Consider the following 27,028-nt stretch of genomic DNA (forward strand, 5'->3'; position numbering starts at 1 on the left):
GGTTTGACTTCACCCCTGGAGGTGCACTCCATCGTCTCACAAGACAGATGGGTGGCAACAAAAAACCTTAGTTTGGGGACTGGTGAGGTGGTACACAGGGCTGTGGACAGACAGCCAAACAAAAGACAGTGCACTCCAGTTATGAGTATTAAACCATTTACTTCTCAAACCACTCACATGCATAACATTTCTTTTACACAGTGTTAAAGAGGAAAATGCATTTGTTTTAAAATACAAACAGAATTTCAAGTATACATTTATAGAATTTTTCAGAGTCCTAACCCAGTTTCTAAGTTTCCATTCACATTGTTTTTAAAGCTGTTCAATGAGAGCTTTTAGTTTGTTTATTTTTGCTAAACTGCTTTAAATAAGTTTGTACAAGTCTTTATCTTCACTGTTGTTTTACTCTCCCCACCACCACCACCAGCACCATCACCAAAAGACACACTCACAGAATAATGACCATATTACCCCCCTTTTGTTTTCTTCCTCCATGTGCATGGAGATCAGTGGGAGAATAAAGGATGCACCAAATGTGGGTTTGGGAAAATGCTAATAAAAAATAAATTGGGCTGTTCTGCTATCAATTATTGTCAAACAACTAGATCACATTTCAGCCTGTTGGAGAAGTGGTATGAATTCTGTTGCAATGCAATGCAATACAACCAAAAAAGAGCAGTTCAAGAACTGCAACAGATATCTTGTGTGTTTCAGATTCACAGAGCAATAGTTTTAAAGGGTCTGCCAGGTGGTGGTTGATTAGTTTTTAAAGGGGGGGGGGAGGGGACACATGATTAGAATATTTCTGTACCAAAAGAAGAGTTATACATTTAAAACTTTAGGAGTGGGGCGCAGCAGAAGAATCAAATTGGATAATTCACCAGTGACAGTGATCCATTCTGAGCTGCAGTTTGCTCAAGATTCCCACACATCCCACCAAAAGCCAAACCACAGAAAGTGGGCATGAGTGTCACCCTTTGAAATGCCACCAAGTATCTATCTGCGCTGTGCAATTCAGACAGATATCCTGTTGGTGCTCTCATTCGTGATGTGGCAACATGCACAACGCATAGCTATAATGTATGGGTTCAAGGTAGCAGCACAGCATCCCAAACCACCTGTACTTTACAGGCACTCTCATTTGGCATGAGTGGCATTTAAGAGGGTGGCACCCTAGCCCATAACATCCAATACAGGGCCAGCTTTCAGTCTGTCTCAGCAAGAATCCACCCAAGAACAGATTATTGAGGCAGAAGTTCAGGAAGAGACACGCGTGGAAAAGTTAAAACCTACAGAATTTCAATATAGTTTTGATCCCATGGCAGTTTAGTTCATTTCTCTTTAAAAGCTTAGGTTCTGTGGCTCAGCTGATCATTGAAAACCACAGCTTAGCTCATGAGAACAGTCAAAAATCGGCTAGCCCACTTCACAAAAGCCACTGCATGCCAACGTTCTAGCTTTCACATTATTGAGTGGTGTGGATATGCTGAGACAGGAAAGGGTACACACAATGCCTTTGCCTCTGGAGATAGAGGAGGCAGCAATGGCAGGCAAGGTTGACATCACCACTACCCATTGTCCATCCAAGACAACCCTCCTGCATGGAACAGGTAACAGCCACAGAGCTTAAAGTGCATATGGGAGGGACAGGAGGAAAGAAGTGAGGGTGCTTAAACAACCTACTTAAAGTGCCACACTACTTTTGAAAGCCGATTTGCAATAGATGCTGGAAAGACTTAGCTGAGCTGTAATACTTAGATGCATTTTTTAACAACACAGGTTTGTCTTTTCTTGTACTTGTCAGCAAAATGAAGCTGCGTATTTCACATCCAGGCCAGGGATTACTAGCATCACTAAAGGGGGGCTCCAACTTGCCCCCTGCACCTACCAGAACTTTGTCCCGCAATCTGTTTCGTAGGTCTCCAAGTGGCCCAGAAAACCATCTCTGTCAACAAGACTGCATGATAAGAAACATAATGTAGAGCTCACAAAGAGGAGCTTCTCTTTAGATTAAAGACCCTCATTTTTCTTGGGTATTGATTTTCCAAGAAGTTCCAGACTATTTTTCTGTAACCTACAATGTATAATCAGCTAATCTGAAAATGTAAGCTTTGTGTTAGTATACTGGACCTAGAAGAACTGGCTTGCACACTGTTGGGTATGATAAAAATATCCTGGGATAACAGGAATCTGCCGACAACCAACAGTAAAAACCTATGAAAAACCATCCTGAAAACATCATCTTTTTGACTAACCCCAAATTGCAAAACAGGACTGAATGAGAAGGGTGAGGGGTGGAGGGACTGAGTGCACACACCCCTTTTGGTAGGCTTTACATTTAAACTCCACTGAATTCAATTTACAGAATGTAAATTGGAATTTCGTAATCTGAAATCTGTGCATCAGATTAGGTTGAACTCTAGGTGGTAAAAAGCATGACTGCAAGGCCAGCAGCTGAAAAGCAGGATCTTAGTTATGCATAGATCAAGTAATAGCACCAGAGAAAGAACTACAGAATTGCTGCTGACGCGTAGAGCGCTGATTATGAGCTCACTGAAAACATTCAAGAGTTTGTTGGGTGGAATTCAGCATTGCAATCTTCCAATCGTACTGTCTGCACAGCATTGCAGTTTGCCAGGTGAAACAACCCCCCTCCCCTGTGTGCTGTTCTGGGAGCTCTCTCAACACCCCCAGCCAACTTGGGGGGGGGGGGGGCAAGCGGTGGTGGTGGAAAGCCCTGTTGCACAAGTGGAAGTCTGGTTAGGTGAATCCTGCAAACATGCAGTTGCCACCCAAGCCAGTGCCTCCTCTGCTGTCCCATAATGTGGGGTAACAAGAACTTAAGACTTCACCATGTGGTACATTTTCTAATCCATCTTTATACATTAGCGGTTGGGATCTGTGTATATAGAGAATACACTTATCGATACTACACATGGAGACAGGGAAAACAGGTGGAACTAGACACACAGGGTACTGTTTTCAACTGCAACTCTGAATTTGGTGGAACATCTAGCTCCACCCTGCTCTCAAACCTAGTTTGTCTCAGGGAGCTCATTGTTTAGGCAGAGAGACACCTTCTGCTTCCTGATATTTTGGGGGGTGGGGTAAGTACTCTGGAAAAAGAAAGAATGAAAAGTCTCTGCTGAACACAATGGCCCCAATACACTGGGATGTGCTCATTGGCAACCCTTCACATTAAGTCATTTAAACTAAATTGCCAGATTGATTTGTTACAAATCAGATGAGACCGTCAAATGCAATACAAAGCCTCACTGAATTTCAAAACTCACTTCTGTTAATCTACATACAACTGTACTCTTTAGTCTAAGCATCCCATAGGAAAAATATGTACCCAGTCATCACCAACTGCCATTATTAGTAGTTTAAATATTTTTAATTGGGTTTGAATCTCCTGGAGATATCCAACTAATCATTGTCTGGTGCAATTATCAGGTAATCACAAACAGAGAACTGTCCTCAATGCCTTCCAAGATATTGCAAACCATCCCATTCACAAGCTCTGTTCCGAAGGAATTAAAGTTTGGCAGCAGAAAACAACTACATGTAATTCAGTCAGGAGGAACAGCAGAAACTTTTACTACAATAGTCACTTTCCTGCAACTATTTTTCTAGCTGAATTGTACTTTGCATCCCAACTTTATAAAGTATTCTGGGCCACTTTGCTTTCTTGTCTCTATAACCTCAAATGCACAGCTACCTTCTGGCTAAAGCTGAGCAAAGTGTACTCTTAAGAGCTTGTTCACCCAATTAGATTCATTTACTGAGCAAGCAAAAGATACTGGGGGCTTCAATGCACAACGCGAGAAAACCACGAAATAGTCTCCATCCTCAGAGGCAAAACAGAAAGTTTCTGTTACACCAACCATTGCTGAAATATTCATTTTGGAGAAGAGACAACACTAGTGTTTACTTGCAACTAATGTCATGCTCCTGTTCTGATTTAACATCGTAACAACTAAATGAAAAGCAGACAATGACCAATATCTCTCTCTACAACACTAGTGCAGCCAGTTAAGTAGTGAATGAATCTTATAATCTATGGGGCACTTACATATTCAAAGCTGCACGTTAATTTAGAAGGCAAAACTAAATTAGGAAATCACAGTAGGTTAAATAAATTATTATGCACACATATTGCAGCAGATTTTAAAAGCTTGCTATAGCTGCAACTGTGATATTTCAATGAGGTCACCAGTGGAACTGCGCGATAAATGTCCTCTTTTATTGGTTTTCGCATCAACGCCAACACTCTTTAAGTTAAAAGGTAAGGGTTAGCTAAGGACTTACTGCCATAAAGGAAGAAAGAATCAAAGTATGCTTGATTTCACTGCTGCCTAAAGGTGGGCGGTAACGTCTTTGTCCCTTGGGGGGACATGCACCTCCATTGTTCTGCTTCCCAGTAAGAGAGGGCCAGGACAAGTTATGCTGAGGTCCGCATGTTCTATGCAAGAAAATTGCACTGCACTGATGAAGCAGGCAGGGCATTGCCAGACATGAGACAATTATGCAAGTTAAATAAATAAATACACAAATAAATACTAAATAAATGGCAGAATTACTTGCCAAGTGGTGTCCCATCTCTCCCCATTGTGCATGACACAATGAAGTTAAACTACTAAAGAAGGGCTCAGGGAATTACGCTGGAATTTTCTACTGGGGGCTGTGCTGAAGAGGCCCCTTTTGGGAACTGTTTATACCAACAGCTCAAGGAAGCCCTGGAAGAGGAAAAATGAAGAGGTGCGGGGAAATATGTCTTGAGACAATGGCTAAAACAAACACCATTAGATGTACTGTGAGTTAAGTAAGGTTCAACTCCATTTTTGCAGTTCTGGCAACATCTACAGGAGATAAAACGAGTGATTTAAGAAACCTTCAGCCAACAGTTAAATCTGAGCATGACAACTTCACAAAGCCATTGCATAGTAGTTTCAAAATACATCAGTGTTTTTTTTTTTCCAAATAGCACTACTGATATGAGTTGGCAAGCTCTGGAACTTGCCGGCAAATATGCAACCTTGGCTGTCTGATGAAAGACGGTGGAAGATCCAGCGTGGATGCCAGGAGCATACTAAAAGCTCAACACTTCATGGCACTTGGGTGACTTGAAGCATCCAAAGGAACACACATCTCAACCTCTGACTATTCCTCAAGGTCCCAGAAGAAGAATATTGAAGACACAGTCCATAGGACTTTCACCTCTCTGTTCCACATATGCCCGCGCCTCAAAACAGAATAAAAATGTAATTTCAAATGCTACTAGTGCTTTAAATACCTTGTTCTAAAGTTGTAAAAACAACAATGTACATTATGAATTTTTCTCCAGGAGCACCATGAAGCAGAAAGTAGTTCTGTTCAGGAAACAAAACCTGAAGGGAACATGGAAGCTGCCTTAATCAGAATCACATTCACCATACCGTCTGCACCTATTTGCCTCAGCTCCCCAGGATTTCTATCCCAGCCCTGCCTAGAAATGCTGGGAATCTGGGACCTTCTGCCTTCAAGACAGATGCTTGACTCTTATGTTCTACCACAGCACAGGATTCTCTGGCAAATTGGAATAATATTGAAGAACGAAGTCATGGCAGGCCTATGGAACTATGGAACAGAATCCTCTATAAACATAAGCGAGAAGGAAAAATGGAGATGGGCACAAATCTATTCAAATTATGTCAAATGGTCTGAGAGGCCCATTAAAGCATTACACAAAAACAAAGAAGGCAGGAAGGAGTGCCACGTCCTTATGGAGCGGGGGTCTGCCTTACACAGCAACATCTTAAGCAGGTCTTAGCCAGTGTCTAGAATCCACTGATAAATGCAGCAAGGGAAATGGAACAATAACCTTCCTTCCCCCCCTTGCATCTGTAGCAGCTCAAATGGCCATGTCTGATCATCTTCTCACCCTGAAACTGTGTTTCATCAATTGTCCATCTGGAAGAAGCAGCTACAGTTAAGGTAGGGGACAAACATTTGGTTTACAACAGCCGTGGTATGCTACACCCATTACAAACTGACGTTCTATAGGAACATTCCCACTGCAGAAGGCAGCTGCAATGGGAATGGGGGAAGCTCTGGAGAGGATGCAAAAAAGAGAACTAATATGCAGTTACGACATGCTTATTCCCCCAGGGAGTCAGGGCAGTGGAGATGGGCCTTTCCTCAACCTCTCATAACAACCTTATGAGGTAGGTAGGTTATGCAGAGAGAGTGTCTGGCCCAAGAGTCACTCTGAGAACTTCCCAGCTGAGTGGTGTGACACCACACTGGCAATGGGAGGGCAGGATGTGGGTGCTGAGGCCCACATTCACACAAAGCGGCCTTTGGGGAAACAAAACTTCTCCTCAGCCTGCATGGACAGAGACAGATCATGCTCTTGGAATCTACCACCATTTGCTATCCTCTTGAACACAGAAACATCCATTTCCATGTCACATAGCAACTGCAGGGAATTAACATCAATCTCTGAATTGATCATGGCAATTATCCATGTGCCTGAGCAGGCAGTAAAATGATTATAGTACACAAAGTATTATTTTACTTGCTGCATCAAACTGCTGAAATGGACCTTAAAGATCAGACTTCATATGGACTGATGGTCAAAAGGTGCGCCTCCACAGAAATCTTATTTCCTGTAATTTCAGGCTGTTGCTGCTTTTACTTTTTGCAGATTTAGGATGCTTTCCAGAATTTGTTGCATAAGCACATAAGCACTTTAAGTAGATGGCAAATACTTCCGCAACCCCACACATGTAGAATCCCAGCTGGAATATGGTACATGGTAAAGAATCTGGCTACTCCTATAGAATCATCTCTGCCCTGCTTCTTCTGGCAGGGCAGGGGTGGGAGAGAAGGAGGAATGTATATTTCTTGTTCCCATGGTTGTGACACGCTACTGCATGAACCTTGGCCTTGTAAGTGCTTCTTCCATCACAAACATACAAAACTCATAAAACGCAGTGATGTGCACTTGAGTACCCTGGAGAAAATTAAAGGATAGTTCTACCAATAGCTATTAACCAGTATAGCTAAGCAGAGGTCGTATACCAGTACAAGATGCTGAGGTCAAACAGCAGGGAATAGCACTTCCCTTCCTTCCTGTGAAAGCTGGGCCAGTTGGACTTTTGGTCTGATCCAGCTAGGCGCTTTTTATATTCTTATTCAGGAAAAAGTGCTGGTAGAGCCCACCAAGAGTTCCACCATTTCAAGAAGTGGAGCTTCTGTTTGCTTGTGTGTCCTTCCACCACTGTGACTTCCAGTTACATTCTCACTCTGACCACATTATGCAAGACTTCTGCCCAGGCCTCTTCACCCATCCCTCTTTTATCCATATTTTTTTTTGCCAACTTGCTTCTTGTCCCCAAATTATAAATTTTTCAAACAAATTCAAAGATCAGTTCAGAGCAAACAGAAAATGTATGTAAAATAAAATTTACAACTATCATATATTTTATTCCAAGCACAGGTCACATTTGAATGGTACAGGAGGTTTTTGTTTTCCTGTTTAGAAACAAAATAAAATTATGCTGCATATAACCTTTAGTGGCCTTTAATATCCAAGGCCAATGTTTTTTCTTCACTACCAATATAATATATTTGACAAATTTTCTTAACTGTGCTTTTATTTTAAAGAGCTAATCATATTCAAAATGAAAGCATAATGTTAAATAATGTACATAATTTAGTCTAATTTGCATAAAGTCATTTATTAGCATAAGTTTATAGGTGCAAGATTTCATTTTCTCAAGTGCAAACATACCAACTAGTCCCAACTATATTACTGATTTTCCTCTAACAGACTCATGATTCAGATATCTGATCCATAGCAGGTCCCTGAACTGCGTAACACTGATTCAACTATGTAGATATGACATTATCTCCCGGGAGTTATGCTGTAGCCACAATATGTAATATAAGAAACAATTTTCAAATAGACTAGATTTTAACCCAGGAATATTAAAGCAACTGGTTTCAGCCATTTTTTCAATAAAAGAATCCACAGTCTACCAAGTCACATACCAATCTGGAAGATTAATGGTTCCCTATTAATGGTACCCAATCAAACTTCGGGTCTTTCTATCCTTCCCAGCTATGACCCCAAAGCTTTTAAATTCCACTTAAACTAACTTGGTTTGTTTCTTTAATTGAATCAAACAGCTAAATTTTGTTCAACATGCATAGCTGGTACAATCTGGTACAATCTTGTGCCAAATCACAGACAGTATCTTTTTTTTTTAAGAATGAGTTTAAGTTTTGCCTGGCCAGAACATAGAACCTGCTTGAATCTGGCAGATTCTGGGTTGTTGCTGTTTTTGACTGGGCACAGCAGTTCCATTGGTGTTATACTGAAACAGAGAATCTGCACATAAAAACAACAACCACCTGCTAACAAGATAAATAATGTTTAAAAACTTAAAATTCTTGGCAATAATTATCTTTAAAATGTGTGCATACTACAAGTTCCTATTTGACAAAGAAGTCTGTGTTATTGAAGAACCCACACACTTGTCAATACTTTTGCTCTTTCCCTGCCATTCTTTAGGCTCACACAGGGTTTTTGGTATGCACACTGAGCTCTGCACCAGCAAAGGCAGCTCTGTTCCCAGGAAAGTTCCATATGCAAAGAAAGGAGGGTTACCAACTGTTTTAGATAGCATTTTCCAAGATCAAAAGAATAAAGTTACCCCTGCTCATGGTGAAAGCTGGCCTAAGCACCCCTCATTCCTCAGGAACAACATAGCAACAACCAGTGCATCTTGCTATAAATAGAGACAGTTCTGCTGGCTGGCTTCTTATTTCATTTTCTGCTCCATAGTGCTACTTGCCTGCTTAAAGCCAAAAGAGGTAACTTATAAATGCAGCCCAGCTGTGGGCAGGGTTATTGCCTAGGAAAGAGATGTGGAATCTGTGGCCCACAATATTGGTCTCCATCAGCCCCAGTCAGCCTAGCCAGTTATCAGGGATCATGGGAACTGCAGTCCAACAATACCTGGAATACACCTGGCTGGCTACCAGTTTATTAAGGAGAGAGATTGAAAGTCACACACAAAGCCAACAGATGTGTTCCGTATTTCTAACACGCATCAGCAAAGCTCTGTTTTGTCCCCATGTGTAGTCAGTGGGGCTCTGTTGCCATTTCCAACCCAGAAACAGAGTGCAGAGTAAACCAGCTCCGTGGACAGCCAACACAGCCTGGTGCTTTAATCCCCAGGTTAGAGACTGCTGCAAACAGCCATTCACTCTGCCGGACATGACTTTGAACAGCCAAGAAAGGCAGTGCAGCATGGCGCAGTGATTGACTCCGTCCACTCAGTTAACTGACTCTACATCTGTTCACCAACAATTGCTAGTTGCCGTCAGTGAACAAGCAAGCAGCAAATTGCACAACTGTTCTACACAATCCCTACCCCTCTTTTAACAAACTCTAGCATTTATTTAAAAGTAGAATTTACACAATTGCTCCACCTTCGTGAGGAATTTATTTTACCATGTTTTCATTTCATGGTAATAACTTGAAGCTTGAAGCATCCAACACTGGACTAATATCCCGAATGGTCTGTAACTGCCACAGAAAGATATAACTGATCCTAACCACCTTTGTTTCTGTGGAGTAACTTGGAATATTTTAAAATTCATATTTAACAGGCATCACCCTGTATATACTTGCTGTTTTAAGGATGTGTGCACACAAAGGGGGGATTAATCTGGATTAAGACCATTGTTACAATAAATCTTCAAGCCACTTTATGACAACACACAGAGAGGCACTGAAGTATAAACCCACCGTCACCTCTAAGGTATGCTGTGAAAAATGCATCTGACACTCCAAAGTAGTAAAGTACACAATCCAAAGGTGCTTTAAGAAATGAAAATGGGCACGTATTTCCACTAGAAATTGCAGGAAAATTCTGAATGCTGGGAAAGTGCCAGTTATTTCAGTTTGTCTCATCTGATCAAACTCAGGGTTGTATCCAATGCTCAGCAAGCAGACCCCTCTTGCACAATGGGATGTTCCCTTCCTCTCCTCCCACTGTGCCCGCCCCCAGAGCTGATTCTGAGAGCAAATGGGGGGCTGCAGGGGAGAAGAGAGGAAGGGAAAGTTCAGCTCTGCAAGTGGAAATCTTTTGAGTTAGTGGAACTGGAATGCCGGAGACCACCATCGCAATCCAATCCCATATACGCTTAATCAGCAACCTCAACTAAGTTCAGTGATGCTTACTCAAAGGTAAGGACATAGAATTACAATCTACATTTCATATCATTGTTCTCAACTATGCACATATTTGTTTCCCATTTCAGCAGTGATATGGTTCAGAATTACATCAAAGTCACTCTATTGCTTTTGGCAAGACAAACACATAGCAGCACGCTCAGGGAGATAACTGCAATGTTTCACATTCTGAAGTTTATTATTACTTTATTATTACTGTTTTGCAAGCATAGAGCTATGAAATCGATCTTTCCCCTCTAGAGACAATTGCCAAAGGCAAGCAATCAAGTTTTCTTGGCCTTTTCTGGAACAGAAGTGGGGGAAACTGGCCGAATCCAGGTAATATTAGTTTTTACTAAGTCCCATGGAAAAGAATGAGACACATTATTCACTACAACTAAATTCTACCTGGATGTGGGCCATTAATTAATGAGGTATGAAGATATGAAAGGGTTTCACTTCACTTCCCCTTTGAATCACAGTTGAAATCCGTTTCGCAAGGGTAAAAACATGTAGCTGCACCAAACAGAAAAGCGGATTGCCAGCTCATCTGCATTTTAGAATCCAAACAAAAGCCTACATTTGCCTTCTCTGGGGCTGAGATCACAGTATAGTCATCCCTTAGTCTTCCTAAGGGCACAGTGCCTGACTAGGCTAATGCTACTGATGGCATAGGTCATTAGCGGAGTCCAGGCTGAGGTTATAGTAGTGAGCATGGTAACTCTTGTGCTGTAGAAGCAATTGTTCTGCAGTAGAAAAGGTTGTTAAAGGGTTAGTATTGGCACGTGGTTTTCTTTCAGTTATACGTAAGCCTACGACTGACATTTGCTACTTTCTTTTGAAAATCACTAGTAATACACAGGAATGAATATTGCTACACAAAGCATGAAGATGCTTTGGGCAACAAAAGATTTGTTTGGGCAACAAAACCAGCCTTGCCAATGAGCCCACAAAATGTGTTATGCACCCACCAGCCCACACATACATGTGTTAGGGCTGTATCCAACTAAGTTTTACTCAGGGTAAACCAACATAAAACAATGGGCCTAAGTTACTCATGTCTTTTAATTTCAATGGGTCTAGTCTGCGTAGGTCTAACACTGGCTACAACCCTTGGTCATCTGCAGTCCAGAATGAAAAAGAACCAACTTCAGAAAAAAAGAACTGACTCAGGTCTCAGGTTCTGAATTCAGGGTATCCAGGGGAAAAGATAAAATTGCAGGGTAGAGACAAGGAAGTGGGCAGGCTATTTTCTGTATGGCTTGAAGAGATTTTGTTATTTGCTCTGATCACCCTCATATCCAGCAGACTCTACCCTGAACCACCAAGCAAAGCCAAATTCTTATCCTAACTGGCTGGGAACCATCCTCTTTAGTCACCAATTGGCTCTCTCCTCTGGTCTGCCAGCCACCTGTCCTTCCATCTCAGGTTCTGAACCTCGGACAACAAGGCTGATTAAAGCACCTGCCATTTTTTATACTCAGTAACTGGAATCGAGGCCAGTTCCATGCTTGAGGGAACTCTTAGCAAAGATGCTTTCCAGTGGGACCTTCCCTTACCTGGCCACGGTGGCAGCTGTAGGTCTGGATCAGTACCAGATGACACAATGCCCCCAAACAACTCTACATTAGGGCCCTGTGAGAAATTTACATGGCAGCTCCCAGACTCCACCACTCTTTTAAAGGGTGGCTAGGTTCCAAAGCACACCTCGGATTGGGCCCTGCTAGGGCCTGGCAGCTGCTCAAGGAGGGCATGTACTTTTGTCAGGCCTGACTGGAATAATGCAAATCACAGCTGTTTGAATACATTCAAGTAATGTGTATGTTTTATTTGGATGTACAATTTAAATGCATTTTTTCCTGTAGGATTTCTGTTTCTTTTCATTCTCATTTATTCTGCCACACATCAAGAAAAAGAAGGTGACACACAGATAAAAGTGTACTATCGAGATCCTCTAGAATACTGGAATAACTGCTCCTTCCTCTAGCTCCAACATTATTAATGGAAACCACAAACAGGAATCTCTCTCTCTTAGAATCAGGGCTAGAAACTTGCTCTTTGAATAACAAAAATCTCAGGATTTTTTGGCAACGATTAAATTTTGCTAAGAGAGTATCTGAGAGCCAAACAGGTCTAGATCCCCCAGGTCCTTTGTACACATATGCACACACAAAATTATGATCCCTGGTTCTATTCCTTACAGTTGCTGTTTGGACATAATGCTAAATTGTGGCCTAGCGTTACAAGAATGAAATACAGAAAGCCTTGCACTCCCATACTTCCTTCTCCCTCTCCTCCTTCAATGCAGCTAAAAGAAAACTAGAAGGTTCTGTTTTAGATAACCTGACCTTTTTCATAGCATCTAAAGTTTAAATTGTGATTAATCTTAACCATAGTTCACTGAAGCAATACAACGTCATGGACTATGGTTTGAAGTCAGCCTGTATGAACAAATCATAGTTAAGATTCATCAGTTTGTGTTCAGACAACAGGTCAACTTCCAAGCTAATCTGAAACAGAACAACTTGTGAACTCATTGTGGCTGCATCAAAAGATGGGTGGGAGAGAATGTGGGAACTCAAGGCTTATGCAGACTTTAACTCATAATACCAAATGAAGATGTAGTGTTACATCTAAATGAGGTCAAGAACTATAGCTACAAGCAGTAAACCTCCCTTCAGTGAGATCTGGGCAAGAATATTGGCTCCTTCGCATGCAATTAGAAATGATTAATTTCTACAGTGGCAAGTTAAAAAAACACCTTTCACAAGCTTTATTTTTCTTCTAAAACTAAACCTAGGCTAAAATGTAAGAAGTGCTTATTGACTCTGGCCAGGCTAGACAGAGAGGAGTTTTACCAGCAAGCAGGGAATTGCTGCATCATGAACCTGGATTTCTTGGCTGCTCCTCAGTTCACAGTATCAGTACAGTTACAACTTGTTCAAGAAACTCACAGCTCCATGAATACCACATTCAATATTCCACTTCAACTCTTTGCCACCTAAACTTGGATGGATTTTGCTGCAATTCTGCTTTTGAGAAAATTCTTCTGTATAGCTATCACCTACACCATCACCAGCTCAGCAGATAAACTTCCCCATTATAACTATATATAACATATGTGTAGATAAATAAATGTATGCCTTACAGTTTGGTAATATTTTTAAAGTTCTATTTTTAAATGCTTAAAATCTTTGTATAAGTAACTAGAAATATTTTCCAATGCTCTTGAGTGTAATTTTACTCTTTTTGGTAAATTTGAAAGCTATAAGTAAAGCAGCATATATATTTGTATCTCTCTATTACCCTCCCTGCTTCAGTCCAAATGAGAGAGTGTATGTGTGTAAGTTTGGGAGGGTCTCATCCAACTCTTTAAAGCTTTTATGAGTTGACCTTTATTGGTGGTTTCCTGTCTTCTGACCGCAAAGAGAAATTCATTCTACTCTCCACCTTGCAGAGAAGTGCACCCTTGGTGCTGTGAGGTGGGGAATAGAAGGAATTTCTCAGTTAACACCAAACAATGAAAAAGAGGGGGGGGGGGTTTAAACAAGTTTTCTGCTTTCATTCATTCTTTCAACCAAAACATGAATTAAGAAAATATCCTCATTTTTACAAGAAGGCCAATTATTAGTACAAAGCACAAGCTTGTTTACCACAAGGCCATCTCTCCCTTCCCATTATGATAGCATGATTTCTCCCCTCCCCATTTTGATACCTTCCCCAATTAGCTTGCTTTTTCATCTTATCAGCTATTTTCTTGAGATCCACATCATCTGCTTGGCATGATACCAGCTTTTTTTGTACATCAATACAACGCAACACTAAAGCAGAGCTTGAACTGCTGCTTATTTTGCAAGTCTCAAACAAAAAGTTCAAGAGATTTGCCCTCCCATGCCTGCATCCTTACACTAACAAGCAATATATTAGGAAACATGAGGCAAGTGCATATTTGCTGGGTTTGGCAGCGGCACTGTTATCTTCCCAGTAAACTCATGTGAAAAATACTACAAAGGCTCAAGGAAGAGCTATCACTGCTTGTAGAAAACTGGAAAGTGAGCTTTCGGAATTATTACTAATGCATATTTTTTTGCATTTTTAATATAAAAATACCAAATAGAGAACCATTCTTAAGACAGTCAAGCCATAATCCCCTCCAATGGAATTTGATTATTTTGATATACAAATATTGCTGTTATATTAGAAGGGAGGCAAAAGATGACCTTTGAGGCAAAGCCGCTATTTAAACAATTATTCATGACAGGAAACCTCATCCTACCTTTTCAGTCTTTGCAGAGCCCAGAAATTGAGCAAGAATTGCAAAGTGTTCTGCATTATCCACATTTCACAACTGAAAATATCTCCCACCAAACATGGCAGAGCTTCACAGCTACTACCGTCTTTTTCGGTAGCTTACTTAATTAAATATTGTGTCACCTCTAAAATACTGATCAAAAGAGACTTGCCTCATCACAAACAGGCAAGACCACACACCTAGAATGGGCAAGCCAAGACACAAAACAGAAAGCCCTTAAGTAATGGGTCAATTTTAAAAAGACACGCCAAAATAAAATGAGATAAAATACACTCAGACAAGTTAGGTTCTACCAGGACAACCATTCTTCTCAAAAATAATTACCTGGAAGATTATTTTGTGAGGGGGAGGGGGAAAGAGAGAGGGAGAACTAATTATTGTCCCCATTACTTCTTCAGTGGCACAACTACTGTGATGAATAGAGATATTGGTGCTCTGCACTCACCACAGCTAGACCTCTACAGCCCACAGGACCACAGGGTCCGATGCCAAGAAAATGAAAAAGCTGTCATTCCTTGATCACTACTGGATATTTTTTTTTAAAAAAAAGCTTCTCCCCATCCAAAAAAAAGCTGTCAATCCCTGAATCGGAGGTTAGTTGACCCAGTTTTTGTCTCGTCCCCTCAAAAGGAGATGAGGAAAAGGAGGTGAGCTTTTAGCACTTTGTTTTCATATCATTTCTATTTTGGCAACATCTTGGGAGCTTCTTTGTCCAGCGGCGACATTGCACAAATGAGAACTCAAGCTCACCATCTCAAGGGGATTTGCTCACGGACTGAGAGGATCCCTCTCACCCATTCTGCATTCCTCTTCAGTCTGGCCCAGTGGTGGACACAGATCCCTGTGCTGTCTCCCCCGCCATATTGGCTTCTTCCCGAAGAGGAGATTCCTCCTCCGCCTGCCCTCTTGACGTAACTGTGGTCTCTGGGGAGATGCTGTGCGGCCCCTCCAGAGGCATGCAGCCAGGATGGTTCTTACGAAAGTGCTGGTTGAGGATGGCCTGGAAGGGGAAGCTCTTCCCGCAGACATGGCAGTGAAAGGGTTTGTTTCCCGTGTGTTTGCGGATATGGTACTCCAACTGATCCTTGCGAGTATACTTTTTGCCGCACATACGGCAAACAAAGGGTGTGATGCCCATGTGGAGCCGCATGTGCCGGTCCAGGCTACCCTTCTGATTGAAGGATTTGGCGCAATAGATGCAAGTGAGACGCGGGTTGTAGCGAAACCACCTCTCAGATACTTCCTGTTCACGGAGATATTCAACATAGCCACTCACGCCAACTATAGCAGACTCCTCCACCTAGAGAGAAATATTACAGACAAGCAGTAAAGATAATGAGCTAGTTTGTATGTGGGAAGAGGGTTGTTTTTCTCTTCTGAAGAGATGGCTGTAAGTTTCTTTGGATCTAAAGTTTCTTTGGACCTAAAGATAACAAGAGTGATTGTGTGGTGTGGGGGCTACAGTGTGGGGCTTAAAACTAGGAAAACCCATGTTCAAATTCCCTCTCAGGGCCAAAATACATACGACTCAGGCAAGCACAGTTGTGTCTTCACCCGCCCGCCCCATTACTATCTATTTACTTAATGAGATTGATATGCACTGCTTATTTAAAATATTTAGGTGGTTTACATAAAACAGTATAAAGCGTTAATTAAAAATAGCTGTAAGAACAGCCATAAGAACAATCAATATATAGATAAAATCAACAGATTTAAAAAATAAATGTATATAATTTGTTCCTTTCCTATCTCTCAAACCCTCATTATTTGCAGAGATAACAAATCTTTTTTCTCAAAGGCAACAATGGGGTTATGGAAGAGATAAGTTGTTCCCATTCTTAGACCATCTACATTTTGTTCAATAAGCAAATTCAGGCTGGAAGTCAAAAGAGCTGTACAGAATGATGGATCTATATGAACAAGGCATAGGTCCCCTTTGGACTACAGCAATACACTCTACATGGAGCTACCTTTGAAGGTGACTTGGAAACTACAATTAATTCTGAATGTAGCTGCCAGACTGCTGACTAGGAGCGGCCGCCAGGACTATATAACACTGGTCCTAAAAGACCTACATTGGCTCCCAATACATTTCGATGTGTTGGTGTTGACCTTTAAAGCCTTTAACGCAGTGATGGCCAAACTTGGTCCTCCAGCTGTTTTGGGACTACAACTCCCATCATCCCTTGCTAACAGGACCAGTGGTCAGGGATGATGGGAACTGTAGTCCCAAACCAGCTGGAGGGCCAAGTTTGGCCATCACTGCCTTAATAGCTTCAGCCCTGTATACCTGAAGGAGCGCCTCTGTCCCCATTGTTCAGCCTGGACACTGAGCTCTAGCTTTGAGGTACCCTCATTGTGAGCAGTGAAGTTAAAGGGAACCAGACAGAGGGCCTTCTTGGTAGTGGTGCCAACCCTGTGGATGCCCTCTCATCAGATGTTAAAAAGATAAAGAACCACACAATTTTTAGAAGACATCTGAAGGCAGCCCTGTATAGGGAAGTTTTAATGTGTGTTTTTTTGTTTTATTATGCTTTTATATTTGTTGGAAGCAGCCCAGAGTGGCTGGGGCAACCCAGTCAGTTGGGAGGGGTATAACAACAACAAACAACAACAACAAACATTACCACGCTATTTGGAAAACCTCTAACAATGTGAAGGCAGCATGGGAAGGGGGCCTTGGGACTGTAATTCCACAAAAAAGGTGGAATGATATGTGGAATAACTAACCAATAGGAGTCTATATTAGTATACCACTGGCATTTGACTCTGGGAAAAATGCATTACATAAACAACACTCTGTCACTAATGTGTTGGAGGGGATGTGTAACACCAACATTCTGTCTTGTACCTATGGTTGCAAAACTACAAACAGAGGTTCTTCCACAGGACTCCCGCTGATGAGATTTGCCAGCTGAATCCAGATTTATATTAATATATTTTATGCATAAGTAGATGCAGCTGCAATAATGGCATTCATTTCTTCCATTGTTTATTCCATCTCCATTTTATTCCTATTTTATAGCTGTCTTCTTCTGTAATTTTCTAGAATGCAGTTCTGCTCATTTCTTGTAAAGTGTCATATTCATGGATAGTGCTATACAAACAGGAACTCAGTAAAATGTAGTGTTCATCATTTCTTTGCTTTATGAGTCTACTGAGCACACGTTTTACTTTTAGTGCAGGATTCCTTCTCTGATTCCCCTTTATTCTTTTTTTATATAATATTTTTTTTATAAAGTTTTCTTTACAATTTCAAATAAACATTTTATAAACTTTAAAATATCCAATGACTTCCCTTCTTCTTTCCATGGTTCATTGCATATTTTACTATAACCATTCAAATTAGTTTTTCACTTTTACATCCATCAAAAATTATTTACTCTTTATTATCTTAATGCTGCCAGTGTTTTCAGCTGTATAAAATTATTTTCCATATATTCAATAAATGTTTTCCAGTCTTCTTTAAAAGTATGTTCTTGCTCTCTTATTCTATATGTTAAATCTGCAAGTTGTGCATATTCTGTCAACTTAAGTTGTCAATCCTCTTTAGTTAGGACCTCACTCACTTTCCATTTTGGGGCTAACCAAACACAGGCTGCAGTTTTTGCATACATAAATAACCTTTTCTGACACCTGGGAATTTCAGTCTGGATTATACCCAACATAAAGGACTCTGGTTTTTTTGGGAAAGTAATTTTGAACATTTTTTTTACATGTCCGCCGCATGTGGAGGAAGGTTCCCTCCACACTTTACACTTCCAACACTTATCTGATTCTGTTTATAAATCTAAGCCAACCTACTCGGAGTTAAGTACCATCTATGAATCATTTTCAAATAATTCTCTTTCAATGAATAGCATGCTGTAAATTTCAGGTCACTTTGCCAGAGTTTCTCCCAGAGGTTAAGATCTATATTGTGTCCTATATCTATTGCCCAGTGTGTCATTGAAGCTTTAACTAGATCGTCTTTTGTTTCCCATTCATAGACATTTTAGACAAAAGTTTATCCTTATTTTGCAAGAGTTCTTTTTCAAATTGTGAGCTTCAGTCAAAAAATAAACTATTTCTATCTGATTTAAACATATAATGTAGCTGGTGATATTGCAACCAATCCATAACTTGACTCCTTAGGTTTCCATTGGTTTCAGCTTGGGTCCCCTCCCTCATAAAATTCATCAGTTCCCTGTAAGTCACCCATTGTCTGTCCATATTAACTCTCTTAATTGAGATTGCCTCGATGGGAGATAGCCATAAAGGTGTTTTGTTTCCAGCAGATTTTTATACTTCTCCCAAACTCTATCCAGATTCTTACTAAGAATGTGGTTCATAAAACTCTTATAGATTTTAGCTTTCCCATACCAGAGACATGCATGCCAGCCAAATTTTAAATCCTGACCCTCTAAATCTAAGATGTCTGGAAGTGTAAAGATGCTGAAGGAACATTCTTTCACCTCTGGTGGACTTGCCCTAGAGTGAAGGTTTTCTGGGAAATGATTTATAATGAACTGAAAAAGGTATTTAAGTATACCTTCCTTAAGAAACCAGAGGCCTTTCTCTTGGGCATTGTTGGTCAGAGTGTGCAAAAGAAGGATCGAACCTTTTTTATGTACGCTACAACAGCAGCAAGGATACTCATCGCTAAAAGCTGGAAAACTCAAGAATTACCCACACTGGAAGAATGGCAGATGCAACTGATAGACTATATGGAACTGGCGGAGATGACGGGCAGAATCCGAGACCTGGGAGAAGAACTGGTGGAGGAAGACTGGAAGAAATTCAAGGACTATCTACAAAAATATTGTAAATTGTACGATTGTTAAGAAAGATGTAAGATTAGCAAAAACATGGCTTCAACAAACTAGTTATAAAGAATACAAATTTAAATTTAACTGGAAGATGATAAGATAAATTTGGGATAAGTAATATTTTATAATTAAGCTTCAATAAGAGTATGTTAAACCCCAAAATTAAATTAAATATTGGAAAATTATATTATATGAATTAAATTAAGTTAATAATTTGCTGGTAAAATTTATGTTTAGAAAGCAGGAACAAGAGATGTGAGGAAGTCCAAAGTTGAGAATGAAAAGTGGATAATGGAAAATATTATGTTATTATGTATGTTTTTTATTGGTTATATAAAATTTAATAAATATTATAATAAAAAAAATATAAATAAATAAATCTAAGATGTCTGCATGGTCCAATACAATCCATTTTTTTAGCCAACACATACAAGCTGCCTCATAATACATTTGAAAGTCTGGCAGAGCAAAGCCTCCTTTTTCTTTTATATTTATCATATTTTTATGTTTAATTCTTGGCTCCCCCCCTGCCAGAGATATCTTCTTTCCATTATTTGAAGCATCTTAAATTATTTACAATTGGGATTTGATTGAAATAAAAACAGAATCTTAGGCAATAAATTCATTTTAATGGCTGAAATTCTACCTAACAGGGACAGTTCCATTCTCCTCCATATCTCCAACTCTTTCTTAACCCCTTTCCACAATTTAATATAATTATTTTCAAAAGGTTGTTCTAGTGTCAGCACCACATCATCAGCAAACGCCCTTAATTTATAAACTCTACATCCTACCTCAATACCTTTAATTTCTGAAGCAATATTTATAATGTCATAATAAACAACAGTGGGGACGGGGACAGCCTTGTCTCATTTTTTTTTCTATTTGGCATTTGTCTGAAAGAATATTATTTATTAATATATTTGCAGATTGATCAGTATAGATTGCTTTAATTCCTGCTACAAAAGAGTTACCTATTTCCATTTTCTCTAAAACCTGGATCATGAATGACCACGAAATATTATCGAAGGTTTTCTCCGCGTCTAGAAAGATTAACGCAGCCTGTTTTTCATTTCTTACTTCCAAATACTCTATTAAATTAATTACATTTCTTATATTCTCTTTCATTTGTTGGCCTGGTAAAACCCCGGCCTGGTCTCTGCGGACTGTCTCAGCGTCCTTTTCAATCTATTAGCTAAAATTGTAGCATATAGTTTATAGTCACAGTTCAGTAATGAAATAGATCTGTAGTTCTTGGTCTTTGTTAAGTCACTGTTTTGTTTGGGGATCAAAGTAATGAATGCATCCTTCTATGAAACTGGAAACCTCTTTCCCTCCCCACTGTGTCATGTCTTTCAGACTATGCTTTCAAGAAGGGTGCTGTATGTCCATTCCCCAGCCCTCCGCTACAAAGTGCCTGTCTATAGACAATCTATATCAGGAGTGGCCAAACTTGGCCCTCCAGATGTTTTGGGACTACAACTCCCATCATCCCTAGCTAACAGGACCAGTGGTCAGGGATGATGGGAGTTGTAGTCCCAAAACAGCTGGAGGACCAAGTTTGACCATGCCTGATCTATATGAATAACTGCAGCAGTAAAGCCCAAGTTAGGGATACCTACCTGGGAACTGGGTTGTTTGGGTTCATCCACCCGCCATGGAGATTCACTTTTTGACCTGTACCGCTCATTTACAGTAACCACACTACCAGAAGGGCTAAATCTGCAAATGGAAATAGAGATTGATGGATAGTTGGGCAATATTATGATACTTTGAACAAAGACATGGGAAGAATCAGAACTTCTGCTCGATAATATTAGTCAATATTAGTCAATAATTCTTTGACAGATGGGAGTGGGACAGCTGGGACAGGACAAAATGTGAGATGTGTGTGTGTGTGTACTAACATTGATTTGGCAGCAATGAAATCTTTTAAGGCAGCCCAGCAACTTAGAGATGGACTGAGGAGCAGCTTAGCTTCCTGGGGAAAGAAAATTTGTTAGGGTGACTAAAGAGGATGAACAAGCCTATTCACTCATGCAGAAGTTCAGACAGTGGATCTTATTAGGCATATTTCTGTCCAAGCCAGAAATATTCCTCAAACTTCAGTTTATGGAACATTTATAGGCTGGGGAGTGGGCTTGCCAGCAAGTGATGGCTGGTTGTACCTACCAAGTGATACCCAGCTTCCCCAAGAGCCTTTGTAAGGAGCAGCTGCCAAAAGAACTTTGAGGAGGTTTCTGAGCATTTGAGTTCATGTTTGGGGGATGAGTTGTTAGGTATTAATGCCAGTAGCCTGGGGGCTACTTTGGGATACTGCTAGCTGACCTACTGCTAAACTTAATATTTGCTTATTTTTGACATATTTTGTTAATCGTTGACTTTTTAGTTTTATGTTGAAGTGACATTAGCTTTATTATTGATTATGGTTTATTACTGCATTTTACAGCTTATTTTCTATAAACTGCTTTGAGCACATTTATATTTGTAGAAAATGCAGTATATAAATAAAATGACTACAACTATGAGTAAGCTTTTCACAACTAGTTGATGTACATTCTACCATTTATAAGCAGCAGCACTCCCATCTGTCAAAGAATTAAGAATAATTTAACTTGGCATTACAGTCATACCTCGGGTTGAAGTAGCTTCGGGATGAATATTTTCGGGTTGCACTCCACAGCGACCCGGAAGTAACAGAGCACGTTACTTCCAGAATTCGTCGCTCGTGCATGCGCAGATGCTCAAAATGATGTCACGCGCATGCGCGGAAGCGGTGAAATGCGCCTTACGTTTACTTCAGGATGCAAACGGGGCTCTGGAACGGATCCTGTTTGTATCCAGAGGAACCACTGTACCTTTGTTTTACATACTGCTATGCCTGACGCATGAACCTGTGACTGCCACCTCAACAAGAAGAGCCAGAAATGCTCTCTCAGTACTAATATTTCTTTTTCAAGTAGCAACATTATGCCAACAAAAAGGGTCAACTCAGTCATCCTGCTAAACCACAGTAAAGAAACTTCATTATGGAAAATTCACCATGAGGTCAGAATAGACAGACCATGTTTTGAAGATCATGGCTTGGTGTGATGACCACATGGTCACTGCTCTGCCTTCAGAGGTCATTGTACCTAGAGATGGGAGAACTGGGAAAATGTAAAAAAGAAAGCAGGCAAGCAGCTTGAATCGGTTTGGAATGGACTGGGATGATGGCTGAAATGAACCAAAGAGGTGTTGTGTTCTCAGTGACTGATTCACAACTATGGAATTCCTCTCCCTTAGTGATCTATGCCAGCCCTGTGCAACCTTTTTGACTAGGATTAAGGGTGCCGAGGTTTTCAGCATATTTTATGTTTTGAAGCTGCTCAAGTGTGTTCTGGATGCAAGTGCTACAAAAATTACTGTTATCATCTCTTGAGCCTTCAGGGTGTGTCAGGCTTTATACAAGTTAAATGGTAAAGTGTAATCAACCATTAGTTTAGATAAAATACAGTGAATAGATAAATAAATACCAGTGCGGGGGCGGGGGGGGGGAAGGCAGATATGAGACTACTGAAAAACACAGTAAACTTGGTGTAGAAGGTATTAAACTCATACCACAGAAACCACTTCTGAGAAAGGGTTATTGATCTTGTGTATGTTAGGGACTTTACTAGAAATTTCTAATATGAAGAAGTTATGCCTTTTACAGCTTCTGATCCCCCCTCCCCTGCTACAAAAGCTGAGCAGATCTCTGCCTGGGGAAGATAAAGTCCCACTCTAGAGCTTATGTGAAATAATAGAATATTGACTGTCCAGATCACCATTTATGCACTTTCTGCTGTTAATCCTCTACAAACTGCAACTTTCATATGTCCTTTTAATCATGCCCCATCTTCTATGACTTTTTTAGACAGCAAGCTCTAGACGGTGAGAATCATGGTGCTTGTAGATTCTGTACAATGCCCAGAACACTCTTGGAAGCAAATCAGTTTTTAATAACAGAAAGTCTCACCTGTCAATCTCTGTGCTGGTTGGCCTGGCCACTTTTGCTCCTGATGAGCCTAATGTGTAACTTTCCTGTCCCATTGATCCATGGCCTGTGGTATCAATCACCATGGCAGTGACCTCCTCAGCACTGCTCCCATCTTCTCCAGATGGCTGGTTTTCTGTCCCCAGCCACTCCTCCAGGTTCTCCGTTTTGATTCGTACTGCTCCAAGAACTTTGACGTCATCATCACCCTGCCCACCATGGTCTGCCACTCCCGTCTCCACATACCACTGACCTGCCCTATTAATCCTCAGTATGGGCTCCCTGCTCTCCACATCTGAGCTCTGCTCAATTATCTGAGGGCTTGTAGACTCCTCAGGAGGACTAAGTTCCCGAATGTCCAGCACAGTGCTGACCTGGCCCATGCGGCTTCCTTTCGGGGTGCTGTGGTGTGGACTCAGAGAGCGATTCAGAGATGGGGAAGCCCGGTGAGATTCTGGAGGCCGTTCTTGATGCTTTGCCCTTGTTTGGCTCAATTCTGCTTCAACGCCGGCTACATTAATTTTGAAATGAATGCCCTCCAAGATCTGTGTGCACTTGTCTATAACATGTTGCATCTGCAGGAAACTAGCTGCAGTCAGGTAGCTTATGATATCAGCCAACTGGAGGCATATCCGGCCCGTGTAGCAAAAAGAGAGGAGTTGTTCAAAAACAGTGGGATTTTTGATGACAGAGATGGAAACCGTACTCATCTCGTTGAGCGACATGTGGTCCCGGAAGTAAGGTGAACTGGCAGCCAGTACTACTTTGTGTGCCCTGAATGCTTGGCCTTGCACATTGACTACAATGTCACATAGCCGGCCCTGCATGCGCAGCTGGTTGAGGTGGCTCAGGACAGAATTGCTGAAGTCAGGAATCTCCAGCTGAATGTTTCCACTTTTCTCCATGTCGGCTCCAGTTGCAGGTGGAGCAACCCTAACAACAACAAAATGGCACCACAGGAAGCATTAGAAAATATTTCTCTTTATGCCTGCTTCTCGTATTACACAAGGAAGACAAGAGTGTCCATAAATAGTTCTCAGACAATGAATTTGCACACACTTTCAGATATGATTGTGTTTCACAAGAGGATAAAAGAACGTATTGCTCAAAATTAGTTGCTTACACAACCATATTTAGAGGGGTTGAGAAAAGCAGTCAAGGTTGGCCTCCATTGTATATAACATTACACATAATCTAAACTTTCTCCCTTGGGTATTCATCTTAATACCATAAAGAACAGCATCAGTTAACAATAAGAGAAGAAATAAGTGTTTTGAAGCCTTTTAAAAGTTGTAGCAATAAATGTTTGGGACCAATTTACAAAGTGCTCAAAGGGCAAATCATGAATTTGTGCACTATTTTTAGAGATACCAACACAGCTTTGGACTTCTGCCATTCTTTCTGTTGCTAAGAACAGATTTCTGATGGGAAGGTCATGGAGACCACACAAAAGCAACTATGGCAGAATGATTAGGAATAAACATCTTAACTACACAGAGGAATCAGCATACCAAGCTTTAGGACAGGCATGGTCAAACTTGGCCCTCCAGCTGCTTTGGGACTACAATTCCCATCATCCCTGACCACTAGTCCTGTTAGCTATGGATGATGGGAGTTGTAGTCCCAAAACAGCTGGAGGGCCAAGTTTGACCATGCCTGCTTTAGGAGCATCAGTGATCTGAAATCACACCCTGTGTTACAGCTGGGGTTTTCTGTACCTACCTAACTGGATAGATCTGCTGCCGCCTAAACTTATGAATGAAAACAGATGCTTCCTGAAGCAGTATTCCAGAGAGTGGGGTGGGTTTGGGGTTCACTTCTAAGTGATGCAAAGATTTATAGATCTGGAAGCAGCTTGTGCTGATAGAGCATTGTGGGTATGACAGCAAGCACTAGACAATGGGCTGTAACAACGAGGCTAGGGGCTTTGAAAAGAACCCTTTCATTCATCTGCTGCCTTTGACAGGGTGCGCCATCTATCCTCCTGCTTTGTGATAACAGTACCCTACCACAACAGTATTGTGAATAAGTAGTACTATTTTTTTCAGACTGGGAACTCATCTTAAATTTTCAGGAGACCCACTTTTAGTCTACCGTATATGTTTGTTTTTTCCCCTTTTCTGTATATGGAGGGTAGAGGCAAAGATAGCCAGGCTGCTATACTGTCAACTGAAAAGGAATATGGCAGATTCGGCTTGTAAGAGCAGGGTTATGAAAAGAAAATCTGCATCAATTTAAATTCCTTCTTCTATGCAATGATTAAACACAGAAAACACACCTTTTGAGGTGGGAGAGGTAGTGAAGCCATTCATATTGTACAGGGGTGTCCACTCCAGTTGAAGACCAATGAATCTGGCTGACGTGGGATACTCAAAAGGTGGTTAATTCTGAATGATGCTGCCCAAACATAAGGGGCAGATATTATTTTGGATCCCATATCTTCTACAGTCTTTGTAACTGGGCCTTTAGACATTCATAATTTGAGGTGATAACAAACGCTTTAGCATTTCATTCTTCGGGGGGAGTACTCATTTGCTGCGTTTTAGTTTAATCTACCACTTCAATCACACTCCTTGCAGGTAAGGAATTTCCTTGACAGTTTCAGAGCATGCCTTGGATAAAAAACAAGTTTGGATAATACTAATCTAGAGAGTCCCACCTTAGGTAAATGACTGGACACCACTGCTCCAAAATACATTTAAGTGGGCACAAAAGTCAACATTATTTGCATACTCCCTGCACAGACTATCCCTTTCTTGTATGAACTAAGAAAACACAAGGGAAGCAATAGAAACAAGATGCCCCAAATCATTAGAATGGAATAAAGTATAGTTGTACCAGGAGAAAAAACAACAACCTTTAATAGGATACAAAAGCTAGGAGATACAATCGCAACACAGCAGCAATGACAGTTTTAACGACCGTGGTCCTCTGCTTCTGCGTTCAGGCTTCGCCCCTCCCGTTCCTTGTCCCAAATGCCCTCACCCACACGGGAAGCGCAGCGCCCCGGGCAGGACCTCTCAGCACGCCAAAGCCCTCAAGACGCGAGAACATTACGAAGCAGCTGGGTAGAGACGAGGGGCAATTAAAAAGAGACCGAAATAAAGGAATATTGACATTCCTTCCCTGGCTGGAGGCGGCGGAATAAGGAAAAAGGAAAAAGAGGGTGGGGGTCGCCCGACCTTTTAGCCAGAAACATTTTATAGGAGGAGCAAGCTGAGTTGCTAAGAGGCAGGGGAGGGCTACGAATTGGGGTCCGGCAGGGAGCCCCCCTATTCCAGGAGCAGGTTAGGCCATCCCGGGGGGGCCTCCTGAGGGTCCACCTGAGAGGCGCGGGGGGGCGGAAAAGAGAGGCTGCCGCTCTCCAGGCCTCCTTCCCTTTCCCGAGGGGACCGAAATATACCGTCTACGTACCTCCAGGGGTGGGGGGCGGGGGGTGGGACGAGCCCGAACACCCTTCCGGAAGCGAAACCCCCCCGACGGGCAACGCCCCGGAAGAACATCCCCCTTGCCCCGACGTTTCTTCTGATTGACTAGCTTTCCTCCAGGCTTCTCGTCAGGCAGCCCCGCCCAGAGGCCCCAACGTCCCCCAGGGGGAGGGGGCCCGAGGGAGGCGTCTCGTGACCCCCCGCGCGATTGGCGGGGGAACTTGGGGAGGCGGGACC

General features: G+C 41.4%; 1 protein-coding gene across 2 annotated transcripts; it reads right to left on the reverse strand.

Moving 5' to 3' along the window:
* Window positions 1-139: 139 nt before the first annotated feature.
* On the reverse strand, window positions 140-26,908 carry ZBTB37 (zinc finger and BTB domain containing 37). Of its 2 annotated transcripts, none has more exons than XM_079981504.1 (4): window positions 26,778-26,908; window positions 23,346-24,296; window positions 20,971-21,070; window positions 140-15,840 (listed from the first exon to the last, which is right to left on the reverse strand). In XM_079981504.1, exons 1-4 carry the CDS (start codon window positions 26,864-26,866, stop codon window positions 15,352-15,354), a joined length of 1,629 nt encoding a protein of 542 aa, XP_079837630.1. In that variant the 5' UTR covers window positions 26,867-26,908; the 3' UTR covers window positions 140-15,351. The 2 variants fall into 2 exon arrangements, with proteins under 2 accessions (XP_079837630.1, XP_079837631.1); XM_079981505.1 differs by lacking the exon at window positions 26,778-26,908 and adding an exon at window positions 25,642-26,436.
* Window positions 26,909-27,028: the final 120 nt, after the last annotated feature.

Source organism: Podarcis cretensis (assembly GCF_951804945.1).
Source record: "Podarcis cretensis genome assembly, chromosome: 6".
Taxonomy (NCBI): domain Eukaryota; kingdom Metazoa; phylum Chordata; class Lepidosauria; order Squamata; family Lacertidae; genus Podarcis; species Podarcis cretensis.

Coding starts and splice junctions, on each gene's coding strand:
- ZBTB37 (XM_079981504.1), bottom strand. CDS start 26,866: ATGTTCTTCCGGGGCGTTGCCCGTCGGGGGGGTTTCGCTTCCGGAAGG. Junction 21,071..23,345: donor ACCAGCACAGAGATTGACAG/GTGAGACTTTCT, acceptor TTCCATTTGCAG/ATTTAGCCCTTCTGGTAGTG. Junction 15,841..20,970: donor CCAAACAACCCAGTTCCCAG/GTAGGTATCCCT, acceptor ATTTCTCTCTAG/GTGGAGGAGTCTGCTATAGT.